General features: G+C 36.6%; 4 protein-coding genes and 1 pseudogene across 4 annotated transcripts in view; 2 read left to right on the forward strand and 3 right to left on the reverse strand.

Annotated features, from left to right (window-relative positions):
• LOC131792380 (uncharacterized) overlaps window positions 1–22,979 on the forward strand; it is a 273,486-nt gene that overhangs the window by 44,999 nt on the left and 205,508 nt on the right. The window lies entirely within an intron of this gene.
• Window positions 201–3,077, reverse strand: LOC131792371 (uncharacterized). The gene is made up of 5 exons (XM_059109742.2): window positions 2,826–3,077; window positions 2,122–2,236; window positions 1,866–1,902; window positions 1,511–1,649; window positions 201–860 (listed from the first exon to the last, which is right to left on the reverse strand). Exons 1-5 carry the CDS (start codon window positions 3,075–3,077, stop codon window positions 345–347), a joined length of 1,059 nt encoding a protein of 352 aa, XP_058965725.2. The 3' UTR covers window positions 201–344.
• Window positions 7,605–11,708, reverse strand: LOC131792372 (uncharacterized; annotated as a pseudogene).
• On the reverse strand, window positions 12,842–20,639 carry LOC131792400 (small ribosomal subunit protein uS5m-like). The gene is made up of 11 exons (XM_059109768.2): window positions 20,528–20,639; window positions 19,989–20,066; window positions 19,477–19,578; window positions 18,259–18,429; window positions 17,781–17,815; window positions 17,047–17,134; window positions 16,152–16,198; window positions 15,430–15,487; window positions 14,811–14,873; window positions 14,053–14,189; window positions 12,842–13,531 (listed from the first exon to the last, which is right to left on the reverse strand). Exons 1-11 carry the CDS (start codon window positions 20,628–20,630, stop codon window positions 13,316–13,318), a joined length of 1,098 nt encoding a protein of 365 aa, XP_058965751.1. The 5' UTR covers window positions 20,631–20,639; the 3' UTR covers window positions 12,842–13,315.
• Window positions 20,682–22,849, forward strand: LOC131792399 (cytochrome c oxidase assembly protein COX16 homolog, mitochondrial-like). Its single transcript, XM_059109767.2, has 4 exons — window positions 20,682–20,737; window positions 20,943–21,023; window positions 21,800–21,871; window positions 22,138–22,849. The coding sequence occupies exons 1-4, from the start codon at window positions 20,699–20,701 to the stop codon at window positions 22,204–22,206; spliced, it is 261 nt and encodes an 86-aa protein (XP_058965750.1). The 5' UTR covers window positions 20,682–20,698; the 3' UTR covers window positions 22,207–22,849.

Consider the following 22,979-nt stretch of genomic DNA (forward strand, 5'->3'; position numbering starts at 1 on the left):
TATAACTATTTAGCAATCATGACGTGAGAAGCACAATTTAAAGCCTTACAGTCAATTACCAGTGCTCCTTTCCCTCCAAAGTTTAAACATGTACTATAGCTGTTTGGTTAAATAAGGTTTAAATTTTTTCTTATAGAAGCTACGTAAACCAATATCTGTTGACTTCAAATTTAAGACATTAAAAATACTAGTTGGTGACATCTTAATACTATGAAAAATGTAGTTTTTCACGGTTCTCTTTCCCTGAGTTTCTTTCAGAGAAAATGGGGTTCAAGTGAAAGAAGAATGTCCTTATAACCGCAACTTCGTTGTAAGACAAATCTGATTACTCATCCAAACTCCATTCACTGAACCAATACGTAACCCATGGCTTTGATGTCTTTGTTTCCATTATCCGCCTCGTGCATAGCTAGGTTTCCACAGGTGTTTTTGGCATCAATTCTTCCTTTTGTGCCAAACCCGAGCCCGGAGTCACACGAATGGCAGGAATCTTCGTTATTTGTCACAATGCCAATCCTTGCAGATGCCTCGCTATTTTGACATACTGCGTTGAACCCTTCCATATTACAATTGAGCTGTAAAGAGGCATGATCACCAAGTAATTTCTTCCACGTGTCACGACCCAGGGATGTATTGCGATATCTTCCGTCAGCGATCAGTGAATACAGAGAGTAAGCTTGCTTGTAGATGACAATGAACCTGAGCTGCTGGTCGAACATCATACCGAGACAGATCTTGGAGAAGGATGTGTTCCAGTAGGTGGGTAGCTTTGTTTCCTGTTGGTCAAACCCAGTTTCCCCTCCAGAAGGGTTGTATTCGTTTTCATCAGTCCAATAAGATTTACTAAATTGAAAGGTGTCCTGCATAAGAATGAGAACTCATTCGTTCGTGTTTTTCACATTGTTTAGAGATACAAAATTCTAAAATTATAATCTAATCTTGTTTCAAAGATATACGGCTGATAATTTCGTCTGATCGAAACCCTTGAAAGGATTATTGAAATGGTTAAGGAATCACACTTGATAATGTTGGGTAAAGTTGAAATTTCAGGTGAATCAATATTTCTCTGACCCTGTCACTCCTCCAAGAGAATTTATTCCATATTATTTCGGTCCAGAATCTCGAGTCTTACACGTGTAAAGTATTTGAGTTTAACTTGTGCTAATCTGAACGAATCTGATTCTCAATACAATAAGGGATATGTCCCAAGAGAAAGAATCCGACGTTGGAGTTCCGCTCAATGGTCGAAATGCTGACCATTTTTCACTGACATAAATGTACCACTGATTTTCACATTTTTCGACAAAGTGCAGCTTGATTTGCGGAAATTCTTGAAAAAGTTAGGTTATAACTTTTCAAAACGAAATGATCAAATTTATGTCAGCGTTACTTTAAATTCAGATCGACTCACTCGGTGCAGGTTTCTCATCATTCATGTTTTGGTGGACGCACTCTGATATGTTGGCCATATTGATTTTTTTATGAAAAAAAAATGAAAAAAAACCCAAACCTTGTTGCCGTCAATCTTCATTACCGGCGTCCATCCTCCATCTCCACATCCGAAATCTCCCATGTGACAAAGGACAGAGACTGGTTTCTCGTTTATGATCAGAGTGGTCAAGTTACTCACGTTAAGCCTGTAACGGACACTGAGTTTTTAAAGCAATAAAAACTTATATTAGTAATACTAATAGTAATAATTAAACTAATACTGACAATTATAGAAATAATGATAAAATTGGTAGTAACGATCATGATAATGATAATGATAACGATAATGATAATGATGATGTGTTGCATGGCATCCTGATAATTGTCTCACTTTAGCCGTGTCTGTAATGATTATGGAAACGCAAGCTACTTACTTGTGTGCGTCATATATTTCTTTACAAGACCTCAATGCTTTAAGAAAATAAAAAAATTCATAAGTTAGCAGCTGTATCAGATGAAAACTTGTTAAAAGCAACCTGACTACAAAAGTACACCTTTGGGTTAACAATATCACATTAAAATGAATTGCTTAGCTGCACATGTGGCTAAGGATTTTTTTAGTCAAAGTCCTAACGTTAGTGGGAAGTAAGATCATTATGTATTCATTATTTATATGCTCAACAGTGTTACCTTTCTCGCAATATTCTCCAGTGAAACCATTCTCACAGAAGCATTCAAAAGTATTATATCTATAGTTTGTCTCACAAGCGCCTGCATTCTGGCAAGGATACGATGAGCAAGGCGACTGAAGCGATAAAAAGATGAAGTAATAAATAAATGGCGATTGAACCGAGTAGGGTGCAATTAGTTTGAGATCATTCGATTGATTTGAAATCATAAGTACGATTTCAGCCCAAAATTGCACGATACGAAGTTTGATTACCGCTCAATACGTACATCATTATATCGCAAAAATTCACTCGATTAAATATAGGATTTTTTAATCGGTACAAATATATTAATGATCCAGTACTAAGCTGTTTTTTAAAAAGTTGTAAAAGATGTCTTTCATTTTCCTCCAATCTGATTGGTTAATTTAAGCAAACTTTGAAGTTGAATCGGTTATTGTGTTTGAGTAAAGGCTACTTTAATAAATCACACCGATGAGAGCCAATCAGATTAAAAGGATCGCCCGTAGTTTATAAATTGATGTCATAAATATTCAGAGCGCAAATAATACAAGATTTCTAAAGCTTGAAGGAGGAATGAATTAGTGAGACTTTAAGGTTGTGTAGGTATATTTAACTGAATTACATTGTTAATGTCCATAACAGAAATGAGCGAGAAAAATAGAAAAGGAGTGTCTACGAAACAACCCCAACAATAAAACTAACCTTAAAATATAAGTGGTGCGAACTCTGGTTTCTTCTGTATTCTTTCGGATTTCTGTATCTGTCGGAAGACAACAACTCACACCATAATGTACCATCGGCTCTATTGGAGGAAGCCAGGTTCAACGAAGAACATAGAGGATTGCTGAGGCATTCAAAGGCGCAGTCAAAAACATCGTGTGCTGCAAGTGTTCCAATGGAAGGTGCATGTAGATAATGAAACGTTTCTTTGAGGATCACTCTCTGTCGAACCATTGGGGGAAGAGATATGGCGGTTTGTCTTTCAGGCGGCTTATATAGTTCTGTGGCTTTTAGGACACGTTCAGTGATATAAAATAGAAAAAAAAGCTCTGTTAAGAGCCTCAGGCGTATCACTGATCGATTATGAAACTGATACACCAGTTTCTTAATGAGTAAAGTCGTCACTCTCTTTTCTTTTATATCAGTTAAAAATACTTATTCTTAGACTTGAATTGTGATTAAGTGTATTTGATTTCCTTTCTTATCAAATCTATCATTGCAATAAGGGATAGAAGTGTATACATACATCATATATAATCATTTATAGATTCATTTCTCTGCTTTTACTTTTTTTAATTCCAATTTGATCAGATGGATATTTCAAGGGAGAAAAAGGAAAGCGTAAGAATCAATGCATTTATGATTGCCATTGTTTTGCTCTAGCCAATTGACGCCGAGAGCTTTTTAAACTTTAAAATTGATATCTTTATTTGTTCGATATTGGTTTTGTTTAAATGCGTTCGAATGCTCAACAGCTGTTTGAGTTCGTCAGGCTTTCATTACTAATCAAGAATCGCTAACTGAAAGACAACATTTACCACACACTCTTGAAATGACAAAATAGACTGTGGATAATCTTAAGAAGAATCGAAGAAATGGTGTTGGTGAGCTATCCAGCACTTTCCGAGATTCTTTGAATTATTTATAGCTTTGATAATTGTCATAAAGATGATGAACTTTTATATAGAAAACTGAGAATATTACAATTTTGGTTCTCTCCCCGTAACCTAACTCACTTAATGTGCTCTGCATGATATAATTACTTTTAGTTTCATTACAATGTAACGATATTAAAATTTGATTAGACCATGATATTTTCCTAAACAATAAAGCGAATTTTCTTAATATAGGGGCCATGTAAGCTCTATTCGCAAAATTTTTTTTTCTGTAGTGACAAGGTACATATTCGGGCAAAATTTGCTCAAGAAATTTCTCAGTTGAATTGGTTAATATCTTGCTAAAGTGCCGCAGAAAAGTGTGGCAGACACCACTTCTTTAGTATACAAGATATGGTTTGGGACTAATGTAAAAATAAAGTTTTTCTGGTGATGTAATGATTACAAAAACGTATGCTATGGTTTTTCTTTTTTTTAACTTTTTGTGCACTTCGGAAAATAATTTCACTTGTTGTTTGTTGCATGTGTGACGGTAGCAAATAACATATGGAATCAAGGAATAAAATTGGTGTCTTACCTTTCGCACAAATTACCAAGGGTATCCAGTTACAAAGTAAAACCGTTAAAATCCAACGCTGGGCAAGATTGACCATGGCAGGAGAAAAAACTTTTAAGGAATTAAATAATCAGTCCGAGAGAGTGATGGGTTAAGAAAAATAATGGTAAAATAGAAATCTAATGTTGATATTTTGCAGTATCTGATTTACGCGATTCTTGCCGGGCACACCTGTTCAGTAATTGTTCGCGCGATCTGAAGCTTGACGCATGCGTATCTAAGCATTCTGCTAAATAATTCAATCAACCTGATCAAAGCTCTGAGACGCGAGAATCGACATTCAGTAGTTTAACGGGATGTTTTAGTTACTGTAACTATGACGATGATTAGGTATGCTTGGATGAAAATCAAGGTATAAAGTTAATGTAGAGGGTATGGAATAGAATTGAAGACATGTGATATCTTCCTTGCAAATATGCCATCACCTTTAACAAAAAACAGTCGCTCAGAACCAACATTGTTTTGGATCCTCGCAGGAATTTAGTTGATCATTCCGCGATATCCATCATTAATCACTGAATTGCGATGAACAAACAATAAGCTACATTTGATGAGAGAGAGGAGTCTTAGATGTTTTTCGCGAACAAATACAAGCAACTGCAAAAAGCTGACCAACTTGAATTGGTTTTGGATAGGACATTTCCATCACACTTCCAATCACGTGAAGCGTTGAAACCAATGGCGTGCGAACAAAATTAAGTAATGGTTCATAAGTAAAGTCAGAAGTAATTTCATATTCATTTTACGCTCTTGTGATAGGTTTCATTACAACTTGTTACTCCTGGGGAAAAGTGGAAAAATAACGTTGATGATAATGAAGTGTAGATATATCAATCTCTCTCAGTTTATTCTTGATCTCGTTATAGCAAAATCAGACCGTTGCAATGTTTTTGTTTCGTCAAAATGCATGCACTGACTCGCAGTAATTCCTATTGAATTCACTTTGATTTCTTTGATAGGCGGCATTTATGTATTCTTAAAACTCGTCCATGTAAGTGAAGTTCATGGAGTTTTCTTTGTCAATTCTAATAACTTCTTCATCAACTGTTAAGTTTACACCTATTTTGGGGTTTCCAAATTTAATGCGTAAGTTTTCAATCCAGCTGCGTTTGTATTCCGATTGATAGAACGCAGTCGGTAAAAATTACAGGCATTGTGCTATGAATACAAAGCTTCTGCCTTCTAAAAATTCATCGAAATATTGATTAATAGCTTTCGGTTATTAGTGAAGTTGTGTTTAGCGCCTAACGTATACAACTCCCCTACAATAACTTTGCACCTTGATACTAGCACAACACTTTTGGTAACAACTTAAGGTTAAAAGTTTTTACAGATGCGGGTTTTCATTAAAGATATACGGCTGGATCTCGTGGGTCACAGACATCCGTTACCCAAAAGATAAAGCGCTTGTTTCCGAAGCGTTTGATATTGAGTTTTCTATAGAAACCTGGCTCATTGGGTTTTCAAAGTGAAGACTTTGTTTTTATCTCTTAATATGAAGACATTTTCCCTTTCGATATCTTTTTGCCTCTCCAGCTTTTTATGCTTGCTTTTGTAAACTAAACACGTCCCTTCGATTGCGTCAAATTCTGTCTAACTTATCTCTGTGATTGGGAATGAACTCTTAATATATTTCGAACGCGTTTTTTTTGGGTGTAAGAAACTAATAAAAATACAGACAATGGGTTTTATACCATCAAAGATTCTCGCGAAGACAATTAAATGCACTATTTAGGAGTCTATTATACGATCTCCAGAGAGCGACCCAGGTGCCTGTGAACTCACTCTTTGTCAAGAAAAAGTGACAATTCATCAAAATACTTTATAAAGAAAAACGCATCAAAGGAAGCTCCCTTTCTTTGTAAAATTTTGTCAATGTCTTGTAGCTTCTACCAGGGAATGTTTTGTTTTCTCGAAGTACAGTAAGGACAAGTATTTCAAAAGAATGGCCCAAAGATAAAAACTTAACAATAGAGGTATCTATTTGGACTAATATGGTTACATTTCAATTTTTTACATTTTTCTTTTTACAGATTTAGTGAGCACAGCCCCTTAAATTTAACTAACTTAGTTGAACAAAGAATTATGTAAGTGTACTTAATTAGCCACTCCTCCAAAAGGGCCTCCCAAAACCAATACGAGTCGATTGGAAACAAACATTGTAAATAAACAAAGAATCTTAAAAAACTCAACTCTCCTGTGCAGACCAGTGACTATATACAAAGTACAGGCATAGAGTTGAATATAGGGCAACCGAGAAAAAATCAGGTGAGTAGCAGGGTGGAAGGCTTGAACCTGGGACCAACATATTACTAGCTTAGCACCCCTAACCACTTGGCCACCCTGCAATAGATACCCAGAGTGCTTATAGTTCTGACGACCTTGCATAATCCTTAATTAATTATAACTACCTCGATTCATTTCCTCGGATATGATTGCTGGATAAACCGCCTTATTTTTCATAAATGATTATGAAGAGTTGTAAACGGATAGGTTTTAATTGGACACCTTTTCTTGGACAATTACATCGGCCAATCATATTGAGTATACTCAAATGCATTCCTTAGACTAAATAGAAACCATTACAATATTCAAATTACAGAGATAGCTGATTCCATGGGCTTTTTAGAGTGTATTTGGCAAAGGTTCAAATGGTTAAGTGTTTTAAGATTGGAATTATGCGCCTTTTTTTGTGAAAACATTTTTTTTTTCTTGTCTGAAATTGCAATGGTAATAATTAATTGGTAACAGGACTTCGTATCGTCCGATGCAGTCAGTAATCATGTTTGTGATTAACATATCAGACTCCCACTTCCCTGTTGTTCGATTTGGTAAATCGATCGTATGATAACAGACCGATTTGAACTCCACACGTTCCTATAACTATTTAGTAATCATGACGAGAGAAGCACAATTGAAAGTTTTACAATCAACTATGATGAACTATGATAAACTAATACCCCTTTCACACCAGAGCTTAAACATGTTCTATAGCTGTTTAGTTAAACACGGTTTAAATGTTTCTTCATAGAAGCTACTTAAACCAATGTCTGTCGACTTCAAATTTAGAGCATTGAAAATACAAGTTGGTGAAAACCTAATCTTATCTTTAGTCTCCAAATTTCTTACAGTTAAACTGTCTTAACTAAACATGTTTTGCTGATGTGAATGGGGTTCAATTGAAAGAAGAATGTCCTTATAACCGCAACAACGTTGTAAGACAAATCCGATTACTTATCCAAACTCCATTCACTGAACCAATACGTAACCCATGGCTTTGATGTCTTTGTCTCCATTATCCGCTGCGTGCATAGCCACGTTTCCACAGGTGTTGATATTATATATCCTTCCTTTTGTACCAAACCCAAGCCAGGAATTACACGAATTGCAGGGCTCTTCGTTATTTGTCACAATGCCAATCCTTGCGGATGTGAAGTCATTAGAACATTAAGTATTGAACCCTTCCTGATTACAATTGAGCTGTAAAGAGGCATGATCACCAAGTAACGTCTTCCACGTTTCACGACCCAGTGATGTTCTGCGATGCTTGCCATCAGCGATCAGTGAGTACAGAGAGTCAGCTTGCTTGTTGATGACAATGAACCTGAGCTGTTCGTCGAACTTCATACCGAGACAGATCTTGGAGAAGGATGTATTCCAGTTGGTGGGTAGCTTTGTTTCCTGTTGGTCAAACCCAGTTTTCCCTCCAGAAGGATTGTATTCGTTTTCATCAGTCCAGTAAGGTTTGCTAAAGTGAAAGGTGTCCTGCATAAGAATGAGAACTCATTCGTTCGTGTTTTTTACATTGTTCAGAGATACAAAACTTTAAAATTGTAATCTAATCTTGTTTCAAAAAAATACGGTTGATCATTTCGTCCGATCGAAACCCTTAAAAGGATCATCGAAAGCGTTAAGGAATCACACTTGACAATGTTGGGTAAAGTTGAAATTTCAGGTGAATCAATATTTCTCTGACCCAGTCTCTCCCTCAGGAGGAATTGTTTCATCTTTTCGGTCCAGAATCTCGAGGCTTAATGAGATGTGATCTATGATCGAGTAGTACACGTCAGTTTATTTTATTTTAATCTGAAAGGATGTGATTCTCACAACAATAAGGGATGTATCCCAAGAGAAACAGTCTGACGTTTCAGCAACTTGCGATTGAGTTTCGCTCAAATTGTCGAAACGGGGTCACTTTCACTGACGTAAACGTACCACTGATTATAAAGAAGCTCATTTTTCGGAAATTGCAGCTTGATTTGCGGAGATTCTTGAAAAAGCTAGGTTATTACTTCTCAAAAGAAATATTTAAATTTATTTCAGCGTTACTTTAATTTCAGATCGACTCACTAGGTGAAGGTTTCTCATCATTCAGACTCAGAGTCTTGATGGAAGCACTCTGACATGTTGGCCATATTGATTTGGAAATTTTTTGATGAAAAGAAAAAAAGATGAAAAAAACTCAAACCTTGTTACCGTCAATCTTCATGACCGGCGTCCATCTTCCATCTCCACATCCAAAGTCTCCCATGTGACAAAGAACAGAGACCGGTTTCTCGCTTATGATCAGAGTGACCAACTGACTCACGTTGAGCTTGTCACGGACGCTGAGTTTTTAAAGTAATACAAACTTACATTGGCAACACTAAGAGTAATAATTAAATCGATAATGACAGTAATAGCAATAATAATAGAATTAATAGTACTGATCATGATAATAATTATAATTATGATAATGATGATGATATTGTATGGCATTGTGATAATTGCCTCACTTTTGCCGTTTCTGTAATGATTATGAAAACGCGCGCTACTTACTTGTGTGCGTCATATATATCTTTACAAGACCTCAGTGCTTTAAGAAAATAAAAAAAAATCACAAGTTAACAGCTGCATCAGATGGAAACTGGTTAAAAGCAACCTGACTACAAAAGCACACCTTTGGGTTAACAATATCACATTCAAATTAATTGCTTAGCTTCGCATGTAGATAGGGTTTTATTTAGTCAAATTCTTATAGTTAGTGGGAAGTGAGATCGTTATGTACTCATTACTTATATGCTCAACAGTGTTACCTTTCTCGCAATACTTTCCAGTGAAACCGTTCTCACAGAAGCATTCAAAGGTATTATATCGATTGTTTGTCCCACAAGCACCTGCATTCTGACAAGGATACGATGAACAAGGCGACTGAAACGATATAAACATCAAATAATTAATAATTGCAATTGAATTGAGTGGGGTGCAATTTGGTCTGAAATCGTTCAAGTGATTTAAAATCATGATTACGATTTCAGACCAGAAACGTACGTCACGAAGTTCAATTACCACTTGACACATCCATTATTAACTCACAAAAATTTAGTCAATCAAATAAGGATTTTTTTAGTCTGTACAAATATGTTATTGATCCAGTACTAAGCTGATTTGTATAAAAAGTTACAAAAGTTGTCTTTCATTTTTCTCTAATCTGATTGGTTAGCCTTGAAATCTGATTGGTTTTTGTCTTCTAGGAAAGGTCTCGTTAATAAATCACACGGATGAGAGCCAATCAGATTGTAAAGATCGCCAGTAATTTCAAAATTAATGAAATAAATATTCAGAGCGCAAATAATACAAGATTTCTAAAGCTTGAATGAGGAGTAAATTAGCGACACTGAAAGGGTGTGTTGGTATATTTAACTGAATTACATTGTTAATGTCTATGATAGAAATGAACTAGGAATTTAAAAAGGAATGTCCACGAAACAACCTCAACAATAAAACTAACCTTAAAATATAAGTGGTGCGAACTCTGGTTTCTTCTGTATTCCTTCGGATTTCTGTATCTGTCGGAAGACAAGAACTCACACAATAATGTACCGTCGGCTCTTTTGGAGGAAGCCAGGTTCAAAGAAGAACATAGAGGATTGCTGAGGCATTCAAAGGTGCAGTCAAAAACATCGTGTGCTGCAAGTGTTCCAATGGAAGGTGCATGTAGATAATGAAACGTTTCTTTGAGGATCACTCTCTGTCGAACCATTGGGGGAAGAGGCGGTTCATATAGTCCTGTGGCGTTTAGGAGACAGTCATTGATATCAAACAGAAAAGAGAGCTCTGTTCAGCGACTCAGGCATATCATTGATCGATTATGAAAATGATACATCAGTTTCCTAATGAGTAAAGTCGTCACTCATTTCGGTTATCTTTTGTATCAATTTAAAACTTATTCTTAGACTTTAATTGTGATTAAGTGTATTTGATTTCCTTTCTCGTGTCCTGTAATGATTTGAATTATATATCATCATTTATCAATTCATTTTTCTGCTTATAGTTTTTTATTCTAATTTTGATCAGATGGATGTTTCACTGAAGAAAAAAGGAAGCGTACGAATCAATACATATATTATTGGCATTGTTCTGTTTCAGCCAATTGACGCCCGAGGCCTTTTTTTTAACTTTAAAAATTGATATCTTTCTTTGTTCGATATTGGTTTTGTTTAAATGCGTTCGAATGCTCAACAGCTGTTTGAGTTCGTCAGGCTTTCATAACCAATCAAAACTCGCCATCTGTGACACAACATTAACCATACACTCTTGAATTGACAAAATAGACCGTGGGTAATCTTAATAAAATCGAGTAAATGGTGTTAGTGAACTGTCGAGCGCTTTCCGAGATTCTTTGAATGATTTAATTTTTTCTTTGATAATTGTTCTAAAAATAATGAATTTTATTTAGCAAACTGAGAATTTCACAGTTATGGTTCTTTCCCCGTAATCTAACTCACTAAATGCGCTCTGCATCATATAATTACTTTTAGTTTCATCACATTGTAACGAGATTAAAATTTGATTAGACCTTGATATTTTCCTAAACATTAAAGTGAATTTTCTAAATATAGGGGCCATGTATGCCATTGAAAAAGCTCCATTCGCGAATTTCTTTCCTGGATTGTCAATGTAAATAGTCGGGCAAAGTTTGCTCAAGAAATTTAACAGCTGCAATGGTCAATATTTTGACCAGGTGCCGCAGAAAAGTTTAGCAGATATCACTTCTTAAACATACAAGATATGGTTTGGGACTGATGTAAAAATAACTCTTTTTCTAGTTATGAAATTATTTCAAAAACGTGTGCTATAGTTTTTCTCTTTCTGACTTTTTTGCACTTCGGAAAAGAATCTCACTTGTCGTTTGTTGTATGTTCGACGGTAGCAAATAAAATAAATTGGAATTAAGGGGTAAACTTTATGCCTCACCTTTTGCATAAATTATCAAGGGTATCCAGTTACAGAGTAAAACCGTTAAAATCCAACTCTGAGCAGGATGGACCATGGCAGGAGAAAAAACCCTCAAGGAATTGAATAATCTGTCGGAGAATGCGTTAAGTTAAGAAAAATGATGGTAGTGTAGAAATCTAATGTTGATGCAGTCTTTGATTCACTCGATTCTTGGCACACCTGTCTAGCAATTGTTAACGTGATCATAAGCTTGACGCATGCGTATCTAAACATACTGCTAAATAATTCAATCTACCTGACCAAAGTTCTGAGACACGAGAATCGACTTTCAGTAGCTCAACGGGATATTTTAGTGACCGTTACTAAGAGGATGATTAGGTATGCTTGAATAAAAATCAAGGTGTAAAGTTATTGTAGGGATAACGAGAGGTTTTAAAGTAAATGTTTCCCTCAAATAACGGAGAGAAATTACTTGACGGCAAGTTATTATGAGCTGTCTATAATCTCTTGTTGACGAATATTTCATTTTGCAGCTTCCATTCCATTGAAGGTGACCTTGTTGTTATAGAGACTGGTTTCTAGTTAGCATGATAGCAAAGTAATTTGCATTTGAAAGGCAGCAAGGCTTGTATCATAATGAGGTCACCCTTAGCCTCATTCCTATTCAAAGGCTTGGCAACCAAGCACAGAACCGTAAAATGGACTATTGAAGACGTGATATCTTCCTTGCAAATATGCCATCACCCGTACCACGGAAAACAAAAAAACAAAACAAAACAAAAAGAAATTATGAGAAGACCAAACACATGGACAGGAAGACAGAAAGCGCGGAATACCGTCAGTATCAACCCAATGTGTCGATTTATGAATGAACGGGCTACGTGTTATAGGACACTGGGAGTACAACAAGATGATTCGATTTTATCAACTGAGTTGATCGTGAAGAATGGCCACCGTAAAGAGTTTTTAAAGGTGACGTTTCGAACGTTTGCCTTTCGAAAGAGTGAACGGCGGAATTGCGAGTTGAGTGTTTATATGCAGAAATTGGAGCTACGCTATTGGTGGGAATATTGTAATGAGGAAGAGAATACCGAATGAAGAGCGTTCGTTGATACCGTAGCGATCAAGAGTGCCGATTTTAAGTATAAACTTTTGTTCTAGAGTTTGGCAGCTTTCCGTTGTAGGAATAAGTTCTCTCCTTCGATGAGATACAGTAATCCAAATAATACGGTTACAAAGACAAGAACATGTTTTAAAAATTTGACCTGTTTTATTAGAGGGAAACTAACCTCATCAGCTAAAGTTATTTGATTAAGATAAGGGAAGAGAAAATTAAGGACACGATAACAGAGTCGACGGGGCTCGAAAGAGGGGGAGAGGTTGGGAGTCAAACAAAGGCACAGTCAAATCAAGAGGCTTTAGTGGAGAACGAGAGTCAAACTAAGACCTCTTGATTTGACAATTTGCTTAACTTGCTCCACAACCCGTGGAAACCCCTATCCCAAGCATCTTCCTTAGCTCTCCCCCTACACTCCTAAATCGACAACCCCCTGTATCGTTTCTATGTAAGTAAAATTTGTTGAGAATAATTTTCTCTCAGTCTCACAGTAAGAGTGAATACAACGCTCTTTTCTCTTGAATCGAGGGAATTCTTGTCAGTTTTAAAATTTTCAAAAATCGAAGGGTTCCCTGTACACTGAGCACACGCATTACTAGTTCTGAATCATTCCAAATGCAAAAGACTAAAACAAGTCAACCACTTTCTTAGGTCGATGGAGTCCTCTGTAAGGATCGAAGACCTCGTTGAAGTTGTACTCCGCTTTTTCAGATCTCTTTTTGAGAGCCTTGTTTCGGGCCTCGTCACTTGGTGAGGCCACAATCATGGGCCTATTTCCACACTCAGCTCTGAACTCCACTACATTAAAGCCCGTGCGATCTGCAAGCTGCTGATGCGTCTCCTGCAACGATATTGTACATAGATTAATCAAATACAATCAGTCTTGTCGCGAGTACGTTCAGTTATGGATCAGAGATAACGTCAAAATATGATTATGATAAAAATGATGATAATCATTACGGTCATTGATAATAATGATAATTATAAAAAATCTAAATAAAAGTTAGACCGGGTAGCCGTCAGCGAGCGCCTTGATGATGTTTCGGTCGATCCCTGGCTGAGTATTATTTATTTGTTAATTTTTCGTTGCTTGACTCTCGCGGTTTTTCGCGCTCTCTAAGCCCTGGTACAGGATATAGACCTTTACCAACGGCCAACCCCAGCCTGTGTTGCATTTGGTCAATGAGAAAAATAATTTACGATCACTTTAAACTGTTTCAAAAATAATGTCCTACCAGCACTAATGCCCCAGGGTCATTGCCGCTGAGCAAGCGAATGCCATTCAAAAACTGAACGTTCCAACTAGATGGTCCCTCTAAGTTCCTTTCATTCTCGACGGCTTACGCACCGATAAAAATTTACCTGACTAAGCAGTCCCTGGAACACCGCACGAACGAGGCTGATAGGGTTCGTCTCACCGTACACTTTACAGCGCATGTCTTCAATACCGATGAGTATTGCGATCTCTTTTATCGCTCGATGGCAGCGAAGTCCGAAGCCTGGAGAGACATACAAATTGAATTAAAATGTAAGAGGAGGAGGCAAACCTATGTCACGTTCAGAAGTCAGTTAAATGTCATACACGTTTCCCCCCCCCCATCCCTCCCCCTTTACAGTTTGTAGCTAGAGCTCTTTATATTTTCATCCCTTTAAGTGCGAAAGCTTGTTGGCGATGAGAAATATTTGAAAGACGCTGAGCCACTATTGCCATTAAAAGAGGATGTCCGTTTAATTTCATTTCTCATGAGCACAAAACAAAGGCGAACAATAAACAAACAAAAAAAAAAGCGCCAACAAACAAGAATAGGTAACCTCGTTAATCTAGAGACGCTCAAATGCCATTTTGTGTATTTTGGAGGGCATTCCGGTCAGCAATTTTTAAACAATCTAAAGTAATAAATCCCCCAACACCCCCCCCCCCCCAACCAACCAGCCAACCTGCTCTCTCTACTTTTCACTATGTCCGTCAAAAAAGAAATTTTACTGAATAGGAGAATCAAAAAGGCATACGCGCACACTGTACTCTGATACAATATTATTTACACAGCAACGTTAGAGAAAAGAGCACCAAGATCTTAAGGAGTAAAATATTTAGGTTTCCAAACTAAGTTGTACGATACCTCGTGGCTTTCTGAAAAAGTTGATTTTCGTGCAGTGATACTTCGTTTCCATGTCATGAAAAACTGCAACGAAGGTCAAAGGAAAACGTTAAATTACAGCACACCACAGTCAGGACGATATGATTATTAATTAATCTGTTTTTGTTGTTGTTGTTGTTATTGTTGTTGTTTGTCTTTCCAAGGTGCTAGGAACATAACATCGTGTCTGCTTTAGCTTCCGTGCAGGTCCTTATTATATGCGCTTCAGCACGGACGTTTCTTCACAAGTGTGAAAGTGTAAGCCTTAAGCACTAGTCGGCGAGAAGTCTGGAAGGGATTAGTAGCGATAAATTTCCCGGCAAACCTCTCCTTGACTCGTCTGACATCTTCCCGCACGCAGAGAAACGCGTGCGCCTTGCAGCGCTAATAAATAGAGCCTGCTCGAAAGCTATTTCTACTTGTGAGAAGTGTCCCCCAACTGGACGGCTCCATTTGCAAAGGTTTGAGTGGAACGCAATCAGTATCTTTTACATCTTGAGGTACCCTCAATTTGTTGCGCAAAATCTGTTTAAAAAGGTGACCAATCAAAGATACATTTACGTCGGAACTGTTTAGGGTTTCGATGGAGGCGAAAACTTACTTGTGTGGTTGTCGCAGCGTTCAAAATGGTAAAGATAGTTCACAGCTCTGTTCTTTGCCTGGTAAAAGAACAAGGACGAAATTAACACAATGTCAGTTTATGCAAAACTCAAAAGTACCACAAATTAATTTTTTTTATAAATCAGTGTCTTTTCCTCGCTGTTGTTGTTGTTGTCTATTTTTTCATCGGCCCTAATCTGGACAGATAGTGCTTGGTCTATTTGCTCTGTGGAAAATGGTCAATTGCTTTTTACATTTTATTATTTCTTTTTCTTGTCATACATTCAATTAAGAAGTTTCAGGTGAAAAGCAAAAAAACAAAACAAAAAAAATGACCAAAGATGGCGAGAGCGGAGACCAAGGGCTAACGCTCGAAACTTCAGCTTCGCGGTGGCCAATTTACCCTGTTATACTCTTCCACCGACGCAGCACCACAGTTTCTATAGAAACTCATATTTTACACTGAAAGGTTATCTACGCAAAACTGAAAGGTTCTCTTGCCATAACGATTGACACACCTATACCTGTACTATATAACACTTATATCATATCAAAACATTCATTACATAGCACTGTGTTTTCGCCTTAAATTGGAACATCTAATGGAGACGGGAACTGTTTAACAAAACCTTCAACCTCACGAAGGTAGGTTTTACTAATTAAAAGCGTCCACAGTAAGGCACAGGTGAAGATATCTGAAGCATGAATGCCTTCCTTCCATACCTCAGTTATTGCACTCAGGGCACCTTTTCCTCTCCCAACACCAAAACCTGCAAAAATTACGATAAAAATTTCACCTTTTACTAACACTTGTACTGGGCGTTGGGTGATCAAAGCGCTACATGTATTGTAAAGTTTTGGTATTTGCTAGTTTAACAGCCTGATACAATTCTTTAAACAGTCTGGCCATTAGAGTGTATTCATATGGAGACTACGCCGCAACTGTCTATAAGTACATTATTATTATTATCTCACACTCTCCCTCCGTTCTGATGCTTTAAGGCCAAAATCGACAACCAATTTTTTAACTCTCATCTCCAAAAGAAATTTCCTTTTTTTCATCACCTGCTAGTTGCAAGAGTAGAATTTGATTGATGGAGAAAGTAACCTCACCATTTAAACCGAGGTTCTTTAGTATGCAAATAGCTGGACGTGCACAATGCACAAGTTAGCATATTGATGTCAATTTCTCTCTCAATCCACATGTACCTCCCACAATGCAACTTGACTGAAGAAAAATTTTTTTTTTTTTTTTCGTATGGAGGATGGTTTAACGCTTTACACCACAAGATTAGTATGCAAATTCCCCATAATGTTCTGCATGCATTTTCCTAAGGTGCTGACAAGGAGAATTTGTTTAACATTCAAGAGATTCTTCAATTGGTGATTATTTCCTTTACTTGTGCGACCTACAAGAGTGACTAAGGGGTGACATTGTAAGGAGTAAATTAGATCCTTGTCACTCTCTGGGTAGATATCAAGGAGATAAACCAGGAATGGTAAGAACAAAAGAAGAAGAAGAAAAAAACCAGCCGGCTTTTTTTTAAAATTGACCCACAAAAATTGGGTGTGGTTTCAAAGTGCATACTGTATTTCTTGTCTAAAATACGCCATGTACCTGCCAGCCCATTTTTGTTCCCAGCGACTACCAAGGCACGCAGACTTTTCTTCCTTCCATTAGAAGTTGTGTTGCTCACTCTCCGCAACTAAAATATTAATTTCAAGTAAATGTATGTTTCTGATAGATAATTCTTTTCAGTCTTTTCAATTTCTAAGCTTTAACATTGCCTACATAGTTTGTACTTGCTGAGGTCACTGCTTTTCTTCAGTTACAGAGCCCTAGGTTTGATTAAAAATAACAAGCAAAAAGATTCCTTGGAACTAAAGAAATCCTTGCTTATGTTTAACTGCTCATCTCCTTCCAATAACAAGCCATTCTTGTGAGAAAACATTGCCCGTGTTACCGTTGTTGCCTCCTTAGCTGAAGCATGAAAAGGAGTCTGTTTAAAGCCATCCTGTAATTCTTCCAGACCAACTAACATGATACATGTGACCTGTCCAGCTCTGTCAGTTTTCATAATGATTTTCTATGGAATTGTGCACTTACTAGGCAGGACAGGTTATAATTGCTACAATTTACATTAATCATTTCATTTATATGTGCCCTTAATTCTGTCTCTAATCAAGATCCACCACATAAAATTAGGCTTGATAATGATTTATTTTCCCTTATCTCTCTCGTGTTTCAGGAAAGAAGCTTGAAGTTTTTTTATTTTTTTTCCTTCAGAGGTTGGAATTTATAATTTAGGTGACATATCATTTACAGTATGTCTGAAAACAAATAAACAGTACCTCAATGCATACAGTTGAGAAGTCTGACAATTCCCCTGGAAACAAATTTGAAATGAACAAAAGAGTGGTTAATCGATACCTTGTCTGCTGAATTACACACACCAAAAAAATAGTATGCTGTTGTTGTGAAGTGCCAGGAACGACAAAATTACATCACTTCATTACAACAAGGTTGATTGCAAATTAACCCTTTCAACCCTAACATCAACATGTACATTCTCCATACTATTTCCCATGTACATTTTATTATGTGGTGATGACGAGAACTTGTTTTACAACCAAGAACTTCTATCTTCTGATCATTCCCCTTATTCTCCTGTCCTTAATGGGTGATTCCAAGGTGATATTTTAGGGAGAAATCACAGCTGTAGATGCTAGTCACTCTTACAGATCAAAGGGTTAAATTCTAAAAGCTCTAAACTGTGGAGAGCAATATTTGAAGTACTATTATTTCTAGAAATGTCATTCACAAACTCACTTCCATCAGCAGTAAAGGGGTTTCCACATTTTCTCCCTGGCCAGCCCTTTCCAGCCCAACCTCTGTCACCAGTCTTCTTTGGTTTCTCTGTAATTCCTTCTTCATCTCTGTCCAGTTCCACCTCATCATTTATAGGAACATTATACCCTTTCCACTTGAGGCCAGCCTTGTCTAATCATTGGAGATATGATTAATTTACTTTTGTCATTCCTGTAATACTTTTTTAGGAGATGTACAATTGTAGTGATCTACAGATAATGGTTAGAACTTTGTTCTGTGCAGGACAATCCAAATATAAGCTTTCCAAAATCCACTTACTTCAGGTCATCTATTTTAAATGAGACCTTTATAGTAACCCCTAGAGTCATTGAAATATATAATTATAGATAGATTTTATTGTTCTTCTAACAATGGAAGAAATTTGATGACAAAATTCTGCTTAGTAGGGGAGGTAGAGGGAAAAGGGTCTCTCACTTAAGACAATTGCAAGTAGGGAAAGTGAAGAACCTGACCTTAGAAAAACACCTGCACTATGACAAATCTTGACATTTTGATCTGAAATAAATCTTTTAGCCTCTTTTTTTTATGCAATTTTGAACACTAAAGAATTTGACTTTTATTAATTATTTTAAAACAAACAGATTCCAGCATATCAGGGAGATGTGAACAAGATTGTTGCTAAGAAATTAGGCTGCTGGCTGTAATTTCAAGCAAGGGGGGTCAAATAGTGCCTCAAAATGAGAGCTCTTGGTGCAACTCACAGTAGTTAATGCAGTGCTTTAAATGCCAAGCTACTGAGCTTCCTGTTTACAAAATTGTGAATGCTAGAAGCAGGAAGAAGTCACAAGAAACAAGAGCTCCAAATAAACTGTCTTTTCTATTACTTTACAGTCAGTAGTGTCATTAACACTGAACTTGGTCATATAGTTTTATATATTTAAATATTTTCAATTGCATGACAGTGTTTCATATCAAACTTCAGAAATGTCAGTTGTGCTTTATTGAGCAATAATGACATCCACAAATTCGGCCTGATATTTCACACTCAGCAAATCTTGGTGGCAGATGGCACTTAGCAACAACCCTGCATGATGAATCCTGGAGTAGAAGCAAAGCTCCCCTGCCTCCTGTTCCTTACCCATACTTCAACAGTGTCCCCGTCTCAAATCAAGATACATTTATCACCAAAAGGAATATCTTAGATGTTGTTAAGCTTACCATACTTGAGTAGTTTTGGATCGATTCCTTTGACAATATTTGTCTTCTTCCGTCTCCCTGTTCCTCTACCACTAGTTACAGCCTCCCACAACAAATCATACTCTAAAATGATTTTGAAATAGTCATCAGTGTTAGATTACAACAGTACAGTAAAGTGCTTTGTCATTTCAATAAATCAATTGACTAAAGACCTTGTAAAAGTACAAAACACATGTTACATTATTTTTTCTCACAATGATGGAGATGTTGTTTTAAGTTACATCACATCCTTTTCAGACTGGAGAAATAATCATGCAATGTAAAGTTATAAGCTTAATGCAATACCATGCCCTGGCAAGAGAAATATATATTTTTTTTATTGCATGTGCAGCAAGACGCATAAATAATACTCTTTGAGACTGAGAAGGGAAGATGGCTGGGGACTTCATCAAAATCTGCACATTTTCAGATTTCTGGCAATTGTCATCCCTGGCTAGATTACATGTACATTCTTCAATGTTAGAACGCTGTACCTGAATTTCCGCTTGAATAAGTACGCTTTTGGCCTTGTATCATCAGAGCTGAAATAAATCCTTTCACCATCAGCGAATCTGTAAGAATGCCTCATTCTTAGTACCTTCATCAAAAATTATACTTTTTGTCTTGGAGAAATTTCCACCCTGGTTACTGAAATGATCAAGGTGCACTCTTTGAGGTTCAGTCGAGATATGTGATCTGAACACGTTTCCAATGTGGATGCTAAGATGTAAGATCAATACAATCAAAACCTCCCTGAAAAGGAATCTTTTATCACAGATGATAATAAAGATAAATGAGCACAGCTTGTGAGATAAAAAGTCTGGTGGATTCATGGATTTTGAGACAAATCCCTCCTTTGCTCAAAAAATGTTAATCGCAAAATCTATAGGGAGAGCTGACCAATTCAACAACTTTGTGTAAAGTGACTGAAATTCGAAGGGGTTAGAAAAACCTTGAAAATGTGTGCGATCATTTGACACTCGATGACGAAATAAAATGTTTTTAATTCATGATGCTGAAAAAAATATCTTACCTTTGTTAGAACCTGAAAAACTCGGTAAATTTCCACTCTTCCTTAAAACTAAAGGTTTTCCTAAGTTCAGGCAGGACACACATCTCCTGAATACAGCCGCCATTTTGACTACCAGAGGCGGCCACTAAGCGTAACTTCCATCAAAAATGCCGGGCTACCCAGCCGCTCAATATGGCGGCTCAGTTTGTAAAATTTGGTGTCCCTATGATCGTAAGTGGATCACGCTCTGCTTATGAGCAGGGCCTGCATAAAGATATGTCCTAGAGAATCTTAACTCTTTTTAATATTAATATGATTGTTTATTTGTCATTGAGTTATCCATTTTATATAATCTTTTGAGTTATTAAGAGTTGGAAAATTACGACGTCACTACGAACAGCTTATCATAATTATTTCTTGTATAAATTTTTTTTAGGGTCTGATCGTCGGTGGATCGTTTGCATTGAAGGAATTCACTGAGATCAAAATTAAGCGCCGGGATGAAAAGACTTACAGGGTAAGCTGATAGATTTAAGGACTCATTTTCTCGTCAAACTTGAAATCATACATCTGCAAACCTGCTTGTCGCCTGGTCTCTTTTTACCAATCTTAATGTTTTTCCTCAATATCTCTTTCCCGTTGATGGCTGAAAGAGACATTTATGTAATCATACCTCTCTTCCAATTTACATTCAGGGAATCATTCATGGCTAAAGTTTATTAAAATCCCAGAACATTTGGATATTGCCATGATGTATCAAAGCCAAGTAATAATAATAATAATAATAATAATAATAATCATAGTAATAATTTATCATATATTCTTAGCCGTTTATTCATCACTTCACGGGTTTATTTGGAACCCACATATTGACCAGCTCCCAGTTGGCTTGTTGGTAGAGCGCTGCACCGGTATCACAGAGGTCATGAGTTCAAATCCCGTACAGGCCTGAATTTTTTTTAGGCCTTTTTTTCACTACTGCTGAAGTAGTGTATATTACTGCGAGGATCACTTTCATATTCACATCTTTATCCACAGTTCAAATATACAACTTTCATATATTCTTAGCCAGTAATAATAATGATAATAATAATAATAATAGTAGTGATAACAATAAGGAGAGTGAAATATACCTGAATGTTAGTAATACCAAGATAAATAAAGGTAGAGTAAGCATTCAAGTCCGATGGCCCAACTGGCCAGAGTTTATTCCAGTGTACTTTAACATTAAGTTATAGACTAGAAGTATCAAATAATTTCATGTGAATAAAAGAACATTTTTTTTCTGTGTAGTTGAATAGGGAAGAAGCTCTTAAAGCTTTACCCAACAAGGGAAGAGAAGTCTTAATCGAAGAGGCATACAAGGTAAATTAATACTATTATTTTATTGATCATTGAATTTGCACTTGTCATGAAGAGATATTCTTGTGCAAAATAGTAACTGACTGAAAATGCATTGTCTTGATATCACCACTGAAAATTTTAGCCTTAAAAACAGAAAGAAGGACTACAGTGAAGTCAATATTGGGAATGTTTCAGGAATGCCAAGAAGGAGAAGACGAAGACATAATGACTTGTGTTAATTTACTTTTTTTTCTGCTTTATTAATTTACACATTCTCTTCGCAACAGGATATCGCCGAAAATTTAGATATTGACCACTGGGAAAACAAACGAGGACCACGTCCATGGGAAGAATAGCCAAGGTCATGAAATTTGAAAAAAATAATGTTCAAGCTTGCAGAAAAGTGGCTTTGTAGCCTTTTTGGTTTGCAACCAATTGATCTCTGCAGAAAGAGTGGACCAACCATTATGTACTACCAAGTTCTGTCTTTGCTCTGGATAGGGACTAACAACAGTAACTCTTTTCACTCCTGTGTACTGATCAATAAGTAACTTTTCCTTACAGTATCAATACATTGTCAAGCATAGAGGTGAGGAGAAGAAAGAAATGTGTAAACTAGGGGATTTTGTCGAAGTGAACTTTTCAGAGCTAAAATAATAAGCAGACAATGTTATGAGGGAAAGTAGGAAGAAGACTTTTAAGAGGCATAGGGTTAAAAACATTAAATGAGATTTCTATGATGACCACTCATCTTGAGTGTGTAAAACTGGGCATAATACGAATTAAACTTTTTTTTAAAGCCGGGCACCAGGCTAATGGCAAAAAGAGATACTGTACAAAGATTTCACAAATTGAGAGGCATGTTTCTACACAGTGCTCCTATCCTTCTGCTGTTTCTGTATTTCTTCAAGATAACTGTCCTTCCTGCCTCAGCCACACAAAAGCTACAAAAGAGAGTAAACAATGAATCCATTGTGTTATTAAAGGCCAATTTCTTTATGTCTCATTGTTTATGCAATGTATTACAACAAGCCATAGCAAAAGAAATGTTGGGTATATACATCAGACAAGTTTCCATTGTTCCTTGCAGCCTTAAATGTACTGATCCAGTTTACTCATCATACTAAAT

This window comes from Pocillopora verrucosa, chromosome 7, assembly GCF_036669915.1.
Source record: "Pocillopora verrucosa isolate sample1 chromosome 7, ASM3666991v2, whole genome shotgun sequence".
Taxonomy (NCBI): Eukaryota; Metazoa; Cnidaria; class Anthozoa; order Scleractinia; family Pocilloporidae; genus Pocillopora; species Pocillopora verrucosa.

Excerpts from the sequence above, each read along its gene's own strand:
- LOC131792399 (XM_059109767.2), top strand. The coding sequence starts at position 20,699 with ATGGCGGCTCAGTTTGTAAAATTTGGTGTCCCTATGATC. Across the intron at positions 20,738-20,942 it reads AATTTGGTGTCCCTATGATC|GGTCTGATCGTCGGTGGATC; the intron begins GTAAGTGGATCA and ends AATTTTTTTTAG. Across the intron at positions 21,024-21,799 it reads GGGATGAAAAGACTTACAGG|TTGAATAGGGAAGAAGCTCT; the intron begins GTAAGCTGATAG and ends TTTTCTGTGTAG.
- LOC131792400 (XM_059109768.2), bottom strand. The coding sequence starts at position 20,630 with ATGGCGGCTGTATTCAGGAGATGTGTGTCCTGCCTGAACTTAGGAAAA. Across the intron at positions 18,430-19,476 it reads TCCAAAACTACTCAAGTATG|ACAAGGCTGGCCTCAAGTGG; the intron begins GTAAGCTTAACA and ends TCCAATGATTAG. Across the intron at positions 14,190-14,810 it reads CTTTTTCAGAAAGCCACGAG|GCTTCGGACTTCGCTGCCAT; the intron begins GTATCGTACAAC and ends ATGTCTCTCCAG.
- LOC131792371 (XM_059109742.2), bottom strand. The coding sequence starts at position 3,077 with ATGGTTCGACAGAGAGTGATCCTCAAAGAAACGTTTCATTATCTACAT. Across the intron at positions 2,237-2,825 it reads CGCACCACTTATATTTTAAG|TCGCCTTGCTCATCGTATCC; the intron begins GTTAGTTTTATT and ends TTATCGCTTCAG. Across the intron at positions 861-1,510 it reads TGAAGATTGACGGCAACAAG|GACACCTTTCAATTTAGTAA; the intron begins GTTTGGGTTTTT and ends ATTCTTATGCAG.